The following is a 19,134-nucleotide window of genomic DNA, read 5'->3' as shown; positions in this document are numbered from 1 at the left end:
AAGGTTGCATATGCATGCTAGATCTGTACAATTCATTAAATTGGAATGGATTTTTTGCCCTGAAGCATATAAAAACAGACCCTTTCTAACTGTAAGATTGATTTAAAATGACAACTTATTAATCATACATTTTGCAGTCTTGGCTAGGATTCATTTAGCATTCTTGTCATAGGTGTGAGCGCAAACAGGAAGCAAAACAAATGCAAATTCATTAACATTTATTTTTACATGTTAAACAGTGCGCATTAATAGCAGCTGTTAATGCAGCTACTTTTTTTTTTTGCTTTTTCTTTCCCACATGTGATCAGTATGCATTCCTGGTGCCGTACAATTATTTATTTGTCCACCTCAAATTAGACCATAATTCACAAGTTAAACCATTGCCCATGCTCTATTGACTACACATTTTTTATTTAAGTGTTTTATGTTGAGAATTTAAATAAATTATGTACAGAAAGTTATGTAAAGTATAATTTACTTACCTTAATTAATTAACTAATGAAAACAATGATCTTTGCAGGGAAAGGTGTGGACTAGCAGAAGTGGGCCGAAAGGGTTGTGGGTTCAAGTCCCGAACCGCCACGGTGCCACTGGGGTCCCCTTGAGCAAGGTTCCGTCCCCACACACTGCTCACCAAGGGTGATGGGTTAAAAGCAGCAGACACACAGTGTACTGAGTATCACAATGACAAATGACACTTTCACCTCACTCATATTTTTTAGTGTCTACAGGCTACTTTCTTAACGCTCACAGAACAGAAGTGCAGATTTGCAATTAATATTATATGTCCAAATTTTTTCAACATGAATCAGATTACATTTCTTATCCCGGACCAGAGTCCGATTACCAGATGATCAATGTGAAACTCGCCGAGTAAACCAATTCTCCCGTGTGTCCTGTGCCATAGGACCATTAGCGGGGACATCAGTGACACAGCATGACTCGTCTTACTGCTCTGCCAGGTTCTGGTACTAGCATGAGCAGAGAGTTTTAGCACAGAATAGATCACTGAAACCGATAAAAATTGACAGATGAAACCCTGCAAAAGGCACAAATTCCATGAGTAGCAGAATACCCCGTTCCCATACATTATTACCAATTCTGGCTCACGTTATAGTGGTCCAAAATGAAGCACACACACACACACAGTTGTTTCTGTCTGCATGCTAACACCTCTGCAGTGACTCACAGTGTTTTCCGAAGCCTCGTGTACGTAGCAGAGCAAACAGCACCGGCAGCTCTGCTCCTGACGACGCAGCCCCACCAACTTACCGCATCAAACCCCTGCAGCCTGCCTGCGCCTACCTAGCCAACCTTGGCCCTGAGCCCACAGGCAGCCCTGCTACCTACACACACACACACACACACACACACACAATCGCACTCACTCACTGCTTCTTATGTCTCTGTCTCTCTCTCTCAAACCCAAAATCTACGCTGTCTGTTTTTCTGAAGAGTAAGTCGGTGTTTACAGCACTGCAGCAGTCAGCCAGCGTTACACGTCCCGTCAGGGGACACGTCCTGTCAGGGGACTACAATGAGGAACTCCAGACAATCTTGCGTACGTTGGGAAGGCGCCGTTTCGGTTTCCTGCGAGCCTTGTTGAATATTCGACTGCGATGGCTGCAGCAAGACGACAAGAACTCACATATCATCACACACACACACACACACACACACACACACAACAGTACAACTGCAGAGCGGTCAGAGAGCATACGTGTGAAACCCGGACAGCCCCACTTCTCTCGGAGCGGAGGCCAGGCCAGAGAGACGCTAGGTAGACCTCAAACCCGCCGTTGCCTGCAACAGATGGGCACTGCAGCAACTGCAGGCGAGGGTGAAAATGAAAGAGGTCCCTTCCCTATCAAGTGCAAAAGTAGACCAGTTTCATTCAGTAAATGTGACAGCGGATTTAGGCCCCGTGGATTGGGTTTGAGGGGACGGGACCTGCGTCTTCCACATGACGGACGCGGCGAAGGCAGACGGCGGGGCTTTGCCAGTATGCGGGGACGGGTGTCGATGCTGCAGCAGGAACGAGCAAATGAGGGTGCTGACAGACGAGCAGAGAGACGAGGGTGCATGTGTGAGTGTCTGAGTGGAAAAAAAAAAAAAGAGGACGGAGACAGAGAGACATATTGGCTGGAACGCCGCTCAATAACGCAGAACTGCTAGACGGCATCTGGCCGTCGCTGTCGCACACAAACGCGCGCAGACGGGCACCCAGCTCCGGTGCAGGAGGAGACGAGGGTCGGTAACCGTGACGCAGCCATGCCTACCTCTCGCTGCCGCAGAGCTCCCAGCTCAGCCCGGGTGAAGGGAAGCGGGGTGGGTGCAGCCAGAGTCCCGGCGGTGGGGGAGAAGAGAGAGAAGAGAGGAGAAAAGGGGGAGGGGGGAAGAGCGAGACGGGAGCACTCGGCGGGCTCGGCTCGGGCGGCGCGCGGCAGATTTCCCCGCGTCGGTGTGTGCGCGTCTGGGCGAATGAGCATGTGTGACCGAATGAGAGCGAGAGTGGTGGCGGTGGGAGGGGGTGCAGGAGGGAGGGGAGGAGTGAGAGTGAGAGAAAAAAAAACGGGATGGGAGGGAGAGATGGAGAGCGATAAGGGCGATGGACTGAGACCATGTGTGTGTGTGTGTGTGTGAGTGGCAGTGAGCATGAAGAATCAGAGAGAGCTTCTGAACAGCAGATGCATTAAAGAGTGCCTCCCCCCTCACACACACACACACACACACACACAAGCAGTCACAAGGTGAAAAGAGGTGGGCAAGGCCTATTTGGAACGTACTGGAGGTCTCCATTATCCATTTTATAAAAAGGATGGAGATGTTGCCATGTGCCGCCTTTTCAGCCTCTGCCAGGTGAAATTAGTTTCCCGGATTCTGGACGAAGACTGTGTAATTGCAGCAGCAAACGAAGGAGAAAAGAAAAAAAAAAAAAAAAAGCTAAAGATTAGGACAATTCAGACCAGACTGGGACGGGCTTTGTGCTGGAACGTGTCAGAAGCACATGGAGTGTCCTCATCAAGCTTCAATCCCTTCAAGACCAAACTCCAGATCATAAGAAACTAAAAAAAAAAAAAAAAAAAAATCCCTCAACACATCGTGTTCTGTTACCGCCATACTGACGCACTCTGGGCACATGTGTGAATAGAGTCCCAACAGGACGCAGGGGTAGCGTGGCCTTTTCCCTGGTGTCCAGAATAGGAACACGGCTTTCAAGGAATGCCCCGTGGGTCTGATATGCATTGAATGCTACTCTTGTGCAAACAGACAGGGCAAAAAAAAAGGTAATAATGCACTCAGCCAGCTGAATTCCGAACAATAGTCCTTACTGCAACAAGCAGTAAACATGAAGACAAATATTAATTTTTGCAAAGGAAAAAAAAGTCCTTCTGGAAGTATTTTGCAACAATTTGCGACCGTTTGGAACATGTCACATTACCAATTTAATGTTTTTGAAAGATGGCTCTCTTGAATGTAAAACACTGCATGCTGCATTGACCTCTGCACCTCTGTGGTGGCGGTGGGGAGCCCTCCGGTTTACACCAGTTTACAGTAACAGAAGAGCACTCTGCCGAGCAGGAACACGCCCCATGCGTTCTCCCTCTTAAAAACCAAAAAAAAAAAAAAAAAACACAGCGCCATCCATCAATGCCAGCTGGAGCGGGCTTGGGTATTGAGTTGCCATTCGGCAATATAACTCGGGAGCGCGGCAGCGGAGGACGGGCGCCAGAGATGAAAAACATCTCACGCGATCTATAAAAGCGAGGAAAGTATGAGGACTAGTCCGTGCAGTCCCTACTGCTGCATGCTAAATTTGGCAAAAAACAACATTTATAACAAAAATTTACAATAAAGACTAAACAATGAGACTAAACAATGGATGGAAGAGAAAGTCAGGCAGCTTGTTGTGGTGAGCTTCAGTTTCCTTGGGTTAAAAGCCTGTGAAAAAGACATTATTTTATGTTACTTTAACAGATTTTCTGAAATGCCATTCGTGGTTTTTTTTCTTTTTCTAATTATTTGCTGCTGGAACTGGGTCAGTGGATCGGGATTCGAACCGGCAACCTTCTGATTACAGGGCCGCTTCCTTAACTGCTAGGCCACCACTGCCCCACTTCAGGTTTTTATTATGGCAATTTGCATATACTCCAGAATGTTATGAAGATGTGATCAGATGAATTGCAAAGTCCATCATGAACTTAATCCCCCAAATCCCCCACATTTCCACTGCACTTCAGCCCTGCCATAAAAGGACCTGCTGAGATCATTTCAGTGATCTTCTCGTTAACACAAGTGAGTGTGTTGAAGAGCACAAGGCTGGAGATCGTTCTGTCATGCTGGTTGAGTTAGAACAGCAGACTGGATGCTTTAAAAGGAGGGTGATGCTTGAAATCATTGTTCTTCCTTTGTTAACATTGGTTACCTACAAGAAAACACATGCAGTCATCCTATTGTTGCAGTAAAAAGAGCTTCACAGGCAAGGATAATTGCACCTAAGTCAACCATTTATGACTGGGGTAAAGTCAGTTTCTCTGATGAAGCCCCTTTCCGATTGTTCGGTCTGGAGAACAGTAAAGCATCCTGATACCATTCATGTGTGGGGCTGCTTCTCATCCAAGGGAGTGGACAACCTCCAAGCACTGATTATGAAGGAATGGGTCGCCATCAGTCAAGATTTGGCCCAGACGCTGATTGACAGCACGTCAGGGCGAACTGCAGAGGTCTTGAAAAAAAGGACCAACACTGCAAATATTGACTGTTTGCATAAATGTGACCTAAGTCAATAAAAGCCTTTGTAACTTATAAAATGCGTGTAATTACACTTCAATACACCACAGAAACAAGTGACAAAAGTCTAAAACACTGAAGCAGCAAACTTTGTGAAAACCAGTACTTGTGTCTGTCATGACTGTATACATGTTGCAGAATTAACATTTATTTGTAATAATTAAAACTGGCAAGAAAATTGCATTAAAGTTGTCACAGTCGGGAACTGACTATCATCGTGTTCCCTTCTGGTGGCTATTTAAAAAAAAACAGACAGGCCTTTCTTTACTAAATTTGTTATACAGGGGGAATAAGCCTTGTCAACATTTGACCCTACAACTGACAAAATGGCTGCATTCTGGTCAGCTTCCTCAATTCATTTCGGTTTCCTGAAACAACCACGTGAGACTGGTCTATGCACTTTATCAACAAAAGACCGGTGCTCTCCGGAACCAGAGCTGCAAAATCTTGAGGAACCAGTTGAACTAACACAATTAAGTCTTTTCTGGTAATTACGATTGTAACAGAGGGGTTAGAGACTGTGCATGATTTAAGCGCCAGTAAGTCCTGCTGGGCTGCCAACACAATATAGTAATGGAATTCATTTAGATTACTCTGCCCTCCTGCAGACGGCGTGTTGTGGCCAATCAATACATGAAGTAATCTCCCTTCAAAATAATAGGCGCACTCCAGCATGTGCCCAAAGTGCTGTTTTCTTTTGCGATTTCTAGATTTTACTTTCCAAGATGACCATTTTCGTTGCACTGATTATCTCCAGCCGACCACGGCCCCACTGTCTCATGCAAATGAGGTCCTGTTATCCGGCTGAACCCCAGTCCAGTCGCAGCATCTCCAGCTATAGTGGACTTCTCACTGACTGCATCCACCCGGCCGTGCCCACGCAGCGATGTCTGGCTATGTCATTTCCCTGAGTGATGGACGGTTCCATCACTCAGCATGGGACCGAGCTTGACCCACCACGTGACTCTGTGCCAACTGAGCCTTTTAAGAGAGAAGAATGATTAGGGGAGAGAGAGAGCCACCGAGGTGGCACGGAGACGTCCGTTATGCAGGCATCTGCCCATCTCACTCACTACCATCTGGGCACTTAAAACAGCCGAATCAATTGTGCCGACTCCCCAGCACTTCCGCAGTTTCCACACAGACAGGCAGTAGACAGCGTGATTTAATAACCCAGACCCCACCCGTTCATTCGGCACGCCGGGGCTTCTGATATCTGAAGGGGTTCTGACAGTGCTGTGGGCGGGGTCTTCTGTCCGAGCCACGCTAAAAACACATCGTGACCCATTAGGGGTGCGCTTTTCATGTCCCTTCAGGGCGTTTTCTCTAGAACATGTCATACAATCCATTATAGCGCCGTTCTTCTGGTGGGCCTCGCTGGGATAACTACAAGAGACAGGTATAAGGCGAAAGGCTGCGGGCCAGTCGTCTAGAATATTCCCTCATGCAAGAGCACGTGTCGTCCTCTCCACACACTAAACATAGACTTCAGCATCAGCTGTACTCCTCAGGGACACCGGCGGTCAGCAAAGCCTCCAGCTCATGCACCAAGTGGACTCAACATGCGTGCCGAGAAGCAAGAATATTTTACATCGTTGGTCCTCGTTTTTTTTTTCAGGCCACCGACCACTTCCTGGACCTCCCTCAACAACAAGCCTAACTAGTACTCTATGTTCAGTTCCAACTGCGTTACGCTGTTATTACACTGTAATGATTACACAACGAATCCTATGGAACATGCAAAAATCTGTGTGTTTTGTTGCCAGATGTTTCTTCAGCTTAGTCAGTTCCATGGCCTCAGTTACTAGCAATTAAAGATTCCTGAAGCATATATATGCTTATATATAAATAAGAGTCTTTTGGCATGTAAACCTATAAATGCTTTTTCTCCTGAATTCATGTATTCATTTTTCATGCCATTTTGTGTAGGAATTTTTGTAGTACATAGTAAATCTTTCTATTACACTGTCAAAGGGACCATAAAACTATGCAGTATACATTATTATTACACATCTGATACTGCCCCTTCAAGGTAAAAAATCTTAAAGAGAGCATAGCGAAACTCATCTATGTTTATAGAAATAGTAATTATGTGATTATGAGGGAAGTACAGACAGGCTCGTAATTGTTATCACAGCAGCTGACAAGGGTCAGACTTTCTCATTGAAAATGCCACAGAAGTCTAATAAATCACAGCTATTACCTCGCATTAATACAGCCAAAATATTTCTGCAAGGACATGTCGACTCAAACAGCCCAGAGAAGAAAAAAACCTTCTGCAGCCCGGCGCACGAGTCTCCATTGCATGACTACCGCACTGGTGCAGCATTGACTGCTTTTACAAATCGATTGGTAAAGTCAGACAAGATATGACAGACAGTTCATATAATGTAAATGTCTGCATTTCAAATATTTTCTGAATCAATTTAAGCCGCAACAGCACAGAGTCTCCACCTTATTACAAGACCGCAGAGCATTGCATAAAGTTCTAGGTTTATCTAGAGGAATCTAAAAAAGCGCTTCTCGGATCCCCTGTGCTCTTCCTTCCGATCTTCTGGCGTTGCATGGCATGCGCTCACGGGATGCAGTAAAGAAGTCCAGTAATTGCGTCATTTAGCCAGTGACTCAGTCGGAGCGATCTCAGACCGCTGGCACAAGGAGCCTTGCTGTCGGCTCTCCAACACCAACCTACTGAAGCGGCAACATTTTACCAAGTATGCATGATGGTTCAAATGTTAGCATTCTAGAAATATCTCATGCAAGGTCCTTGGGGTGTTACAGGCAGCGCTGACAATCCACCGGTATTCTCGCTGTATAACCGACCGCATCAGCAGGATCGATAGAACAGTTTCACAAAAACACGTCACTTAAAATCAATGATTCTGAATACGGGGAAAATGGAAACTCTACACCATGCATGATGCATTGTTTTGCAGAAAGTCAACTGCACGGTCATGTCGGTTTGATGCAACTTAAGCAGGTCACTTGGAGCGTTATCATTATTGTAGTGATGACCCAAACGAGTAAGATAATGGCTTCTATTTTTAAACAGTGCTCAGTGCTGTTGGAGACGTCAGAAAATGAAACCGTTTAAAGAGGACGTTACTGGGACCCCGCTGCCTTCTGACCCCGCTGCCTTCCTGTGTCACGTAAAATGTCACACTTTTTTTTTTTAAGAGGGCTGTGCGTGTGTGATTCATCAGTAGTGTGGTTTCGAAATGTGAAGAACTGGGTGTTTATTCATCGTGCATGACAAGATAACAAATTGTCTGCTGTAATTTTTTTACCTTTTATGAATGTGGCATTGCTAAAGTTTTAATATGAAGACATTAGAAAAGTTTTATATTGTAGATTCTCTCTGGGTACAGTTTGCAGCTGTAAAGAGTTTTATTTTTAATTTCTGGGAAATGAGAAACTCACATTTTGTCGATATTCTTTAGGTGTCTGTGACCTTCGGAAGATGCTGTGGGTCACAGCATTTTCATCAAAAGTCATTTTTTGTGTGTTCATAACAGACTTTATATAATGCAAGTGCACTGAGACCACCAAGAAACAGATTATCAAGAACATTTTTATGCTGTCAACTGTCATGAAGGAGCACGCAAAACCAGCCCCCTAACGACAAAAAAAGTTGACAAAACATGAGATTTTTATAGAAAGACATTCAGCATGCGTTTTACAGAAAAACTGGCATTACTATAATTATTACTCTCAGCCGTTATAGAAATATATAAAACACATAAATAGGATGCTGAAACATCCACTTGGATCAGGTAACTGCTTACTTACCAGTCGAGAATTAGGAGATAAGTTATGGCCCTCTACGTCGCCTACGAAGTTCCTTTGCCGGGCTGTTCTGCACTCACGCAGCGGAATCTCTTCTTGTTTTTACCGCTTCGACGTCCCAGCCATGCGCTTCCGCTGACCCGCACTCTGTATGGTGCAGCGTGGACGGCTCATTGGCTGGATACGCCGAAGAACAGAGAAAGACAGATTCTCATTGGTTGCCCTCAACGCCAGTCACCGGAAGGCGGGCTATTTTGTGGAGACTGACCAATAGGGGCGGAGTTTAAGAAACTCGATCCTTTGTGGTACGTCGATGTAACATAGCTGGGTTTCGATTGGTTAGAGACCCTTTCAAACGTTGATTTTGCCGCCAATGCGTCGTTGAAACACTGTATAGACATTGAACAACTCATTTTAAGATTTGTCACAAGCACTACATCAGGTGCTTCAGCCGCATCACTGTCTGGTACGGCAACTGAAACACTGCTGACCGCAAGACCCTACAGAGGATAATGAAGACAGCTGTGAACATCAATGGGATGCCTCTCCCCCCTACTGTTCACATTGGCCAAACGCACCATGGTGCAGGACCCTTCACACCCTTCACATGAACTTTTCACCCTCCTGCCCTCCTGAAGCACCAGATCTGCCAGGTTGAGGAATAGCTTTAACCCCCAGGCTGTCCGGCTCCTCAATGTTGCCACCTGGATCACCTCACCTGAAGCCTTAAATCATGTGCTCATAACAAACTGAACAACAGTATTGCACCTTGTACTTTAATCTCTCTACCTCACACATTGCTGCTGTGTTATTTTTATTATCATCACATTATCATATCATATCTGGGCAGTGGTGGCCTAGCGGTTAAGGAAGCAGCCCTGTAATTAGAGGTGCCACTGAGCAAAACATCGTACCCACACACTGCTCCCCGGGCGCCTGTCATGGCTGCCCACTGCTCACCAAGGGTGATGGTTTAAAAGCAAAGGACACATTTTGTTGTGTCACCGTGTGCTGTGCTGCAGTGTATCACAATGACAATCACTTCACTTCATATCATTACTACTGCTACTATCATTATACTATATATACATAATATTAATACACTGAAAGGTTATCATATTGCTGCTACTTGTCTGTCTGGTTTGTCTCAACCACTACTTTATTATGGGTCGGTGCACAGTGTCCTTTATCATGCTTTGTGTTATTATGTCTTTTTGAACACATTGAATCCCAATCTCGTCTCTCTGTGTACTTGTATTTGATGAGATGATAAAGTTGACTTTGATACTTTTCTGTATATCACAAGTTGTAATTCCTGACATGACAAAATTCAAATGATGCCAAAAACATAATTGCATTTATCCACATGTTTTTTTAAACAAACATGAAGAAATCTGTAAATGTATTTTGCAATTAAACTGGACCTTAAACACCAGCATTGTGATATCAGTAGCAACATTAATGGTTAAACCTACAGTTTTCTGTAGGTTCAAGATTTTTTTAAGTTCTCTGCAAAATAACACAACCCAAACTTCATTTATTAATGACTTTATTTGAGATGAGTGCTCTTGTTTGTTTCAAAGTTTAGTCTACTAATGCTTCAAATTGCATTACAGAGAAAAATACTATTTTATACGTACAGCCTTCCATGGTCAGGAAAAACAACCAAAATAAAAATATTTTAAAGTGCAAAGCTCAAACTAGTAAACAGTGGAAATACTTAATCCAGTGATGCAATTACGTTTAAAGATCATCACTTTTGATTTGATTCTGTAAGGACAACAATGCCTGCATGTGTAGCTTGGTTAGTCTTTCACTATCAAGGGGGCTTTGACCTGAGCAGCCACCTCAGCGCCCATAAGCTCTTCCACAATGGCCAGAGCAAACTCAAAACTGGTTCCTGGTCCTCGGCTGGTGATCAAGTTGCCATCTTTCTGAACACGAGCCTCTGAATATTTATAATGATCTAAAAAAAAATAAAAACAAAAACAGAGTTACTAAACAGAGAAAGCAACATTCACATAAAATATTATATCACCAAAACACACACACACACACACACACACACACACACACACACACACACACACACACACACACACACACACACACAGAGGGTAAAAAGAACCTCCATAACATTCTCTGCAAATGAAGCTATGAAAACAGCCTTATTATGTAAGATGCAGTATGAAGGATGGAGAAACTGCAGCACCATCTCTTGCCCATTAACGTGTATTACATCTCAACCGATGAACATTGCTCTGGAAGGCACTCGTTTTACACCTCCTTCTATATTGCTGCAATCTACTGCTTCGTCTGTTTTCTGCTGAATCATGAGCGCTGCACATATTTTTAAACCCCTGTCCCCATGAGGCTACAAGGATGTAGTTCAACATGGCATTGACGTAACAATTCAAATAAATGCAACGTATTAACACAATAAGGATATCTGCAGTAAGCATGGCAGTCTAGGCTTTACGATGCTAAAAACAAATAGCAGGAAAGCATAGAACGTGGCAATAAAAGAGCTTTTAATGAGGCAGAGTCTGTCAGTGGTCATTACCGCCATTCATCATCTTGTCCTTTGCACCGGGGTGTGTGGTAACGGTGCTGCCGTATGCAATGCCATGAGCCAGCAGTGCAGTTGGACCTGACATGCAGGGAAATAGGAAGAACAGATATTAGTTATGTTGTCTTACCCCCATGCATCACCAACAAAACCCTATGGGAACCCCAGAAGTCCAACCTCATCAAACATTTAGGCAATTTCGTATAAACACTGATTCCAGAAACAAAGTTGAATCATACTTTGTTTCCGAAATCATCCTTTCTCCCCTCTGTCACTGCTCAACTTCGTATATCCAAAATTCACCTCTGAAAGGTGCATAAAAATAAAATAGAAAATGCCAATAAAACTCCATATTTAGAAAGGGTAAAAAGGTGGGAGGCTAAATATAATGTCTGAGTGAAATAAAGCTGGCACCACAGTGGCCTTGCAGCAAGCACTTCCTCAGACCATTAATAAATAGTGAGGCCTTAACCATCGATTATTCTCCTTGGCTGCAGTCCGACGCCATCTAAAGATTACACTTTCCCTTGCAGGGTGGATGCCAACCGGTTAAGGCTTCCTGCTCCCGTTACATGCCTGCTGTCTGGCCTGAAGGCCTGAGATTGAATGGCTGAGAACAAACTGCAGTTTAGAAGAGATCAGGGAAGGGGAAATAGGAGCATTTATTTTATTCTCCAATAAATCACTTTGTGTGTGTGAACGTGTATGTTTTAAATGATTCTACAAAATAAGATCAGTGCTCACTCATTACGGCCCCCTCCATTTTCTAGGACACCCTTCCATTTGCTCTGCACTGCCACATGGGTCCAGTGTCCTCATTCATTTGCCCTTCCAGCAACCTCAAGTAAACTGCTACCCCATTACTTCACTTCTCCATTATACAAATCACATTTTCACATTGCTTCACATGGAATTTCATGCTAAAGGGAGGATTTATTTAATAATATTTCCATAATTTCAAACTTCCGCAGGGTGCTACTTTGGCTTGGTAGCAGTAATGCAAAATAGTCACTAGTTAAGCAATCTTTCAAAAAATATTATTAAAACGTATCCAATGGAATCATAAAAAATACATCATCATGAATCTGGTACTATATTTTTCAGAGAGTGAAGATTTCATAGGGAACAAAAAAAACAGTGTTTCCAGCCCTGTTTCCCACAGGTTTGTAAATCCTATAAGGAAAGCAGGCAGAAGTCTCTAATAATGTGACATGCCAGAACACAGCCGAGGAACAGTACCTGCACAGATGGCTGCAATCAGACCCTTCCTGCCCTCCTGGTCCTTTAACACCTCCTTCACAGCAGGAGACTGTGGACACAACACCGGAGCCCCACACCCACACACACACACACACACACACACGATGAGTCATCACACACTCACAGTCTGTCAGCATAATTTCAAACAGTACAGCAGCAGACACACAAGTGAGGACATTGCCAATAAATATGCAGCCAATGCACTTAGGACATCATGAGTACTGAGCGAGAGTGTGGCTTTGCAGTTAATAAATATAGAAAGTCACATAATTTCTCACCTCAGACAGGTTCTGAGCACCCTGTAGACCTCCAGGTAAGAGTACCACATCATATGGACCCTGGAAAATGAACCATAACATTCATAACAATCCTGTGCTCCTCCATCACAGTCTGGTATGGCGTAGCCACTCAACAGGCCAGGAACTTTATGCACTGTGGTATTCTGTAATCTTTGTATTTTTCTGTATATAAGATTTTTTCTATATTATATATTGTTGTTGCTCTTTATACTGTGCTTGAGAGACTGGAATCAAATTCCTTGTATATTTTCATTCACATACATGCCAAGGTACAGAAAATTAACCGATGTTATAAACAGGACACACAGACTGTAGACCCTCTAAGCGTGTATTCAGTCAGCCAGGCACCCACCACCCAAATCATTAATGGCAAGTTTTTATAAGAATCAAAAATCCTAGATGAAATTGCTATGACTTAGGTAACAGTCACAGTAGTGGCCTAGCAAGTGAGGAAGCTGACTCGTAAGCGAAGATTTACATTTAAATTTACAGCATTTATCAGACGCCCTTATCCAGAGAGACTTACTATCAGTAGTTACAGGGACAGTCTCCCTGGAGCAACTTAGGGTTAAGTGTCTTGCTCAGGGACACAATGATAGTAAGCGGGACTTGAACCTGGGTCTTCTGGTTCATAGGTGAGTGTGTTACCCACTAGGCTACTACCACCCTATATCTGAGTGGAAATCAAAGCTTTTTTTACCAGTTTGTGCTTATTTGGTGCTGGTATGAAACAGAATCTAACTGAGTATTTTATAAATAATAACATGAATAATATTTGTAAATATAATTCTAAAATAAAAGTTAGAAATGTACAACACAAAAATAATAAATACATTGAAATAAATAGCAGTTTAGATGTGGCCAGACATCTAGACCATAAAAGACCACAATTAGACACAATCTGGCATCTTTGATTGGCTGAAAGGTATTCTAGAATTTAAATTTCACAATTAGATAATTTGTCTACCACATGACGAGCTGCTGCTAGAATGATGATGATTGAATATTTCACAAGAGAAACTGGATCACGTGGTCTTTTTTATAATATTAATGGCTTAATCTCAATATTATTATAATGACAGTCATGACACATCCCTTTAAATTTAATTGCACACTGGTTACACAGCATCATGTGGTCAGCTGCTGTGATGTTATACCATGTGGGGACAAAGGCAGGATCTTCAACTGGCAAGCTTCATTATCGTTCAGTTTAACATGGCTTCTTCATCAATTTTTAACCCTTATCAATTTGTAATTGCCGAGTCATTGCCAAAAGCGAGTGAACAACAGATTGTGGGGGACTTACCTGTTTGCGTGCATCTTCCAAGCTTGCATTTGGACAGATGACCACATCTCGGCTGCACTGCACCGGTTCTTTACCAGCCAGCCCTGCTAAGGTAACAGCAATCTAAAAATACAGAATACGCACAGTAACGCAGAGCTCCATCAACCCGCTCATCGTAGCCGTGACTGTAATTCAAATCGCTGTATATGTACAAGCTGACCGATCCTGGATCAGCGAAATGAACGCTTTAAAAAAAAAGTTCCAGTCATTAAATGAATGCTCTGCGTCTGATATACCAGGTACTGCAACTTGCTATATTTTAAGAGCAATAGCGCACTTTGACATTTACCGCAACCTGCTTCTCACCTTACAACACGCTGGGCCAGCAGGGTACCGCTGGTAACCGACCAACTAATAAACGCACAATGTAAGACCTGCCTTCGACTAGTGGAGCTAACCGCGTTAGTTAGCAACTTGGAATATATACTAGTGTGAGGAAAGAGGCAACATTTGCAAGCTGCAAAAAAATACGATTATTTCTTCATTGCACAACGCAGGTCACTGTAAAATCATGTTAGCAAGGTATGCTAACGTTCTATTTTCCACACGTGACATGAGCGTGGTGGTGCTAGCTGTCAGCGGTACGTGGCCATAAATAAATAACCAACCCCGGCTCTACGCATCACATCCACCGGTATAACGGTCTCCATCTCCTCTGCGCCCTTAGACAGGATCACTAAAGCCCGCTTGCCCGCCATGACGCCTAGATGCGACAGAGAACTCCAGTCTGACTCCGAGCTACAGACAGCCTAGCCCCGCCTCCAAAGACACGCCCCCCCCAGCAGCGAGAGACGGCAACTCGGCGAGGACAATCGTACTTTACATCGCAATTTCTTACCTCAATAACAACAATTTGTTTTTTGTTTTTTTTTTTTTACGGTTGAATACTAATAAAACTGAATCTTTTTTTATTTAAGATAATGTTTTCATTTTGTGACGTATAAGCCTGAAATACCAATCATATAAATTCAATTACGTCAGTTAAAAATATTAGAAACATTTGCAAATTACAAGACAATCTAAACATACTTTTAAAAAATGAAGTACAGTGTGTACAATGGTGTAGAATTTAACTCTTTCAACTTTTGCCAATACCAAATTTTGTCCACCAGAGAGCGCTAGAAGACCATGAACGTGTTTCTGAGCTAATCCGTTCCTACAAGAATACAATCATAAACTGTGAAACATGTTAAAGCCACAGCTTTTTTAGGTGTCTAAAATGAATTAATTACACAAACTGTTGATTGAAAATGTTTATTACAAATAGTTAGAAATTGCTTATTTAACGCAACAGCAGGAATATGATACTGGTGTTGTTCCACACAGAAATGTCATATAGGACCTCTGAGACGTGCATATCCATGAGGTTTAAGACCCAAAAACATAACGTTCACATGTGTCAGAATGCTGGGCATTTCATTTTTTTCTACTATCAATGAAATACAAGATTAATACTCAATGAAAGAGCAGATTAAACAAAGACGTGGGGTGCTGGCAGCAGCATGTTGGTTATGTGCCTCAGGGCAAATCCACCAGGCTGTAGTGTCTGCCAGCACATGCAGCTGGGATCAACTGAGCTCTCCCTAAAGTGATACCCGGCTCATTTCCCTAAATATGCAATTATTAATGTATTCATGTGTTTTTAGGAGCTTATATTGTGTTCACATCATCGCAGCTATTTCAGTTGCCTGAGCTGCCTGGCGCAAATGTGGATTTGATTCTAAAACACTGATGATGCAAATACTTTTCACCATCTGTGCAATGCTGCAAATCTGCAATGGTTTTATTTTTTTCTACCTTTTCATATTTGAAGTGTTGATGAAATGAAGGCAGCTGTTTTGTAACTGTAGTCTAATTAACTAAGTATATATGTAGAGCCACTACAAATCATTTTTACGAAAGTAAAATCAGAAGGCACGTCAAGGTATGTCAAGAAGTCCTACAGTGACGTCCTACAGTGACACCTGCTCGCTGTCTGTCATCCACAAAAAAAGAAACATGGAGAACCCGAACTTTCAAACTGTTTCTGAACAGAAACTCTGCCTCCTCTGGAGAGAACTAGAGAGTCAAAGACTTTTATTTGCACAGCAACGACAGCACAAATCGCCGTTGACACTCTTGGAGCTCTCCCAATGTCCCACCAACACAGTGCTTAAGAGAGTGCTAATGTAAGCCAGATTTTACGCCTGAAATGTGCAAAGAAAAACTGGAAAAAAAAACTCAACAAAACAAGGGACATGAACAAGTGTCAGAGCCTTTGATCTGCCTTTGGCAGCACTACAAAACATGTTTTTTTTTTTTTTTTCTTTTTTTCGATGTTCTTCCCCCCTTCTCCTGGTACATATGTTACGGCATTGTATGTGCGCAGAGCATCATCCGGCGATGGGATATTCTAATAGCACAGAAGGACTCATAGCTAAAGTACATGTCTGTTTTAATCACTCTTTTCCGTCCCCCTGTGGATGCCAGGCTGCGTGCAGACTCAGCTTTATCTAGCGCTGCACAGAGGTCTCCTCAGAAACCTGAAGGGCTTCTGGATCCTAACCACAGGGGATTTTTTTTTATTTATTTCTACTTTTTTTTTCTAAGGGAACCCAGAAACACAAGAAGTAGGGGAATTCCACAAATTCTTATTTGTCACCAAGTAATCCTGTTAGCAGAGATGCGAATGTGAAACAGTGTAAACAAGAAAATGAACTATGTTTTTTCTCCATCAAAAACACATGTTAGAGGCCTTGTCGTGCTCAGATAGGCTACCGTGCCGCACGGCCTGTGAATTCCCAGAAGACTTCGCTGAAGACTGAGAAATGATCCAGTGTTTGGACCAGATTAAGGTTTTGTTTTAAAAAATAAATGAATAATGCCTGTTAATATCTTAAGTTAATATCTTAATAATTTTCTCGATGTCTTCCTTTTTTTTTGGTACTTTGATATGTAAAAACAGAACAAGTAACTAGTTATTACATTGTTATAACCATGTATTCACGTTCAGCGATGCTCTAAGGTGGGTTTCCTTTAGATGGAATTAAGAAGACAAGGAGACACTAATGAAGAAGATTTTTTTTTTTTTTTATTAAAAACTTAAAAACACATATCTTTCTTTCATACATCTAATTGTCAAGGTCTATGTTGCTAACTAATTGTGTGCACTGGTAATCTTTGAAAAATTCCATACCATTCCTGTGCCATACGTATTTCTCCCACGGCTGTAATGGCTGCCGCTCGGAATCCACAACAAGTTGATTACGTATAGAGACAGTGTTCGGTGCAGAGAAAGTACATTAACATACAGTTCTGATTAGCGCTCGTCTCATTTACAACATGTGCCGCAGTTCAAACGATGGCATTGCCACAGGGCCATTAGAGTGATTTCCCGCTTGCCGAGTGCCAACTCTCCCTCGCTCGCTCCGTCTCTCTCCTCTTTTAAGAACCTCTCTAATGCCATTCAATGTGGCCTATCTTCAAAACACAGCCTGCCGATGACACCGGGTCCTTCAGCCGTGCCCTGCAGCCACCGCGCTCCAGGGCGAGCGCTGCAATAAAAACAAAGGGATTAGCGCCGCACGGGGCCGAAAGAGGGCTGTGCCCACCGGGATGCACCCTACCTGGGCGTCCCCGGGGTCTCAGGGAGACAGGGAGCTCTGGGGCTTATGTGGGAGATGCCCCGTACATCTTCTTCTAATGGCTCTTATTCATCGTGCGCACGAGCTAGCAAGCGGGATAATCTGTGGCCATGGGACAAGTTGACAATTCCTTGAACCAATTAGTCATGGTGTGAACTATATAAAAATTAAAACATCATAGCCGACCTGACTCTGAAGCATTAGCACGTATTAATGTCTACTAGTTTTTCAAAGAGCACGAGAGCTTTTTGTTTCCTTTGAAGGTGCTGGTTGATGGGTTTGATGGACGGTCCTGTGCGGGACAGTGCAGGTGAAATGTGCAGCTGCTTCTTCATACCAGCACCCCCTTCCCATCCATCCCCACCCCCCAAAAAAAAAGAAGAGCATGACAGATTGGGCCATCACTCTCGCCCTACACTGGCCCAGCGTTCACACGGTAGCCGTCCCAGGCCCATGTTCCGCGCTGGCCCGTTGTTGGCTCTGATGGCTAATGTAATTTACTGCGGACCCCCGGCCTACGTGCACATATGGTGACTGTCAGTGTGCCGCTCCACCCCTGATAACCCTGATGGGCCTCATTCTCTCGACAGCGGGGCCTTTTGCTTGGCTAAATATGTTTGCTTTTTACCTCTGTCACGCTAGTGAACGCTCACACACTAGCATGTCGCAGTGTGTGGAAGAACAAGGCAAATTCTGTTAATACTTGGCTAAGTTTACATGTTCATTCACACTTGATTATGGGGAAAGCCCTCGCTTTTGAACGCTTATCCAGATCCATATGAGAAGTGGAGAATTGCTTGGTTCCTCCACTTAAAGACTCTTCCGTTAACAAGGCTAAAAAGCTAGTTTACGGAGTGGGTTTCACTGCCTTGTGCTTTTTATGGGGTGACAATGTACATTATGAAATCGAATGTAATACATTTTTACAATTGTATGCAAGGCTTAACTTCAGTAAACAAATAAATAAAACGTGGTTGTGGTAACATTTTCCAAGCAAAAAAAAAAAACATTCTGCATCTGCTTTTTATTGATGATCATCTGAGCATTTTCCAAGTTTGTGGGCACTAGAGATAAAAGTAGAAAAAATATTATAATGCTCCTAACATTGTTAATGTTCAAAACCATATTTATTCATTCTTAGCCCCTCTGGAGTTTTAAAAGACTTCAAAGCCATATAGAGACACTGCCAGATGGATGGTGGCAAGCTGAACTGTCACCTTTGCGCACTCCAGACTTCAGTCTACACTACACTACCAGTTGAAAAAAAGTTTCAACACACTTTCTCACATGTGGGGCTTTTTCTGACGAATTTTATAATGCAGTAAAATATCAGACAATGGCTGTGCAGCAGACAAAGCAATATATGATGTATTGTTGGAGGTTTCAGAATACTAATTTATTTCTAAATCAGTGGTATCAAAAACTGTAGAGTAAATGTCTCTGTGTTTCATTGTAACCTCA

The 19,134-nt window shown here is 43.1% G+C and overlaps 2 protein-coding genes across 5 annotated transcripts in view; both read right to left on the bottom strand.

Annotated features, from left to right (window-relative positions):
- kcnab2a (potassium voltage-gated channel subfamily A regulatory beta subunit 2a) overlaps window positions 1-8,713 on the bottom strand; it is a 73,680-nt gene extending 64,967 nt beyond the window's left edge. For 2 of the 4 annotated variants that reach the window (XM_028999530.1, XM_028999533.1), the window contains exon 1: window positions 2,280-2,514. The gene's annotated coding sequence lies outside the window, so the exon portion shown is untranslated. Of the gene's footprint in view, window positions 1-482; window positions 627-1,189; window positions 1,328-2,279; window positions 2,515-8,580 lie in introns of those variants that run through there. The other 2 variants (XM_028999532.1, XM_028999531.1) reach the window with 2 other exon arrangements.
- A 1,396-nt stretch (window positions 8,714-10,109) lies between these two features.
- On the bottom strand, window positions 10,110-14,819 carry park7 (parkinson protein 7). The gene is made up of 6 exons (XM_028998648.1): window positions 14,659-14,819; window positions 14,012-14,113; window positions 12,685-12,744; window positions 12,386-12,455; window positions 11,141-11,227; window positions 10,110-10,543 (listed from the first exon to the last, which is right to left on the bottom strand). The coding sequence occupies exons 1-6, from the start codon at window positions 14,746-14,748 to the stop codon at window positions 10,383-10,385; spliced, it is 570 nt and encodes a 189-aa protein (XP_028854481.1). The 5' UTR covers window positions 14,749-14,819; the 3' UTR covers window positions 10,110-10,382.
- Window positions 14,820-19,134: the final 4,315 nt, after the last annotated feature.

The sequence above is a fragment of the Denticeps clupeoides genome, chromosome 12, assembly GCF_900700375.1.
Source record: "Denticeps clupeoides chromosome 12, fDenClu1.1, whole genome shotgun sequence".
NCBI lineage: Eukaryota > Metazoa > Chordata > Actinopteri > Clupeiformes > Denticipitidae > Denticeps > Denticeps clupeoides.
The sequence above is the reverse complement of the archived record's forward strand: the minus strand, read 5'-3'. Positions and strand labels throughout refer to the sequence as shown.

Bases quoted from the DNA above. Each gene is read 5' to 3' on its own strand.
- park7 (XM_028998648.1), bottom strand. From the start codon at position 14,748: ATGGCGGGCAAGCGGGCTTTAGTGATCCTGTCTAAGGGCGCAGAGGAG. The intron at 12,745-14,011 runs GTAAGTCCCCCA...TTCATTTTCCAG, and splicing joins TGGAAGATGCACGCAAACAG to GGTCCATATGATGTGGTACT. The intron at 12,456-12,684 runs GTGAGAAATTAT...TTGTGTCCACAG, and splicing joins GTGCTCAGAACCTGTCTGAG to TCTCCTGCTGTGAAGGAGGT.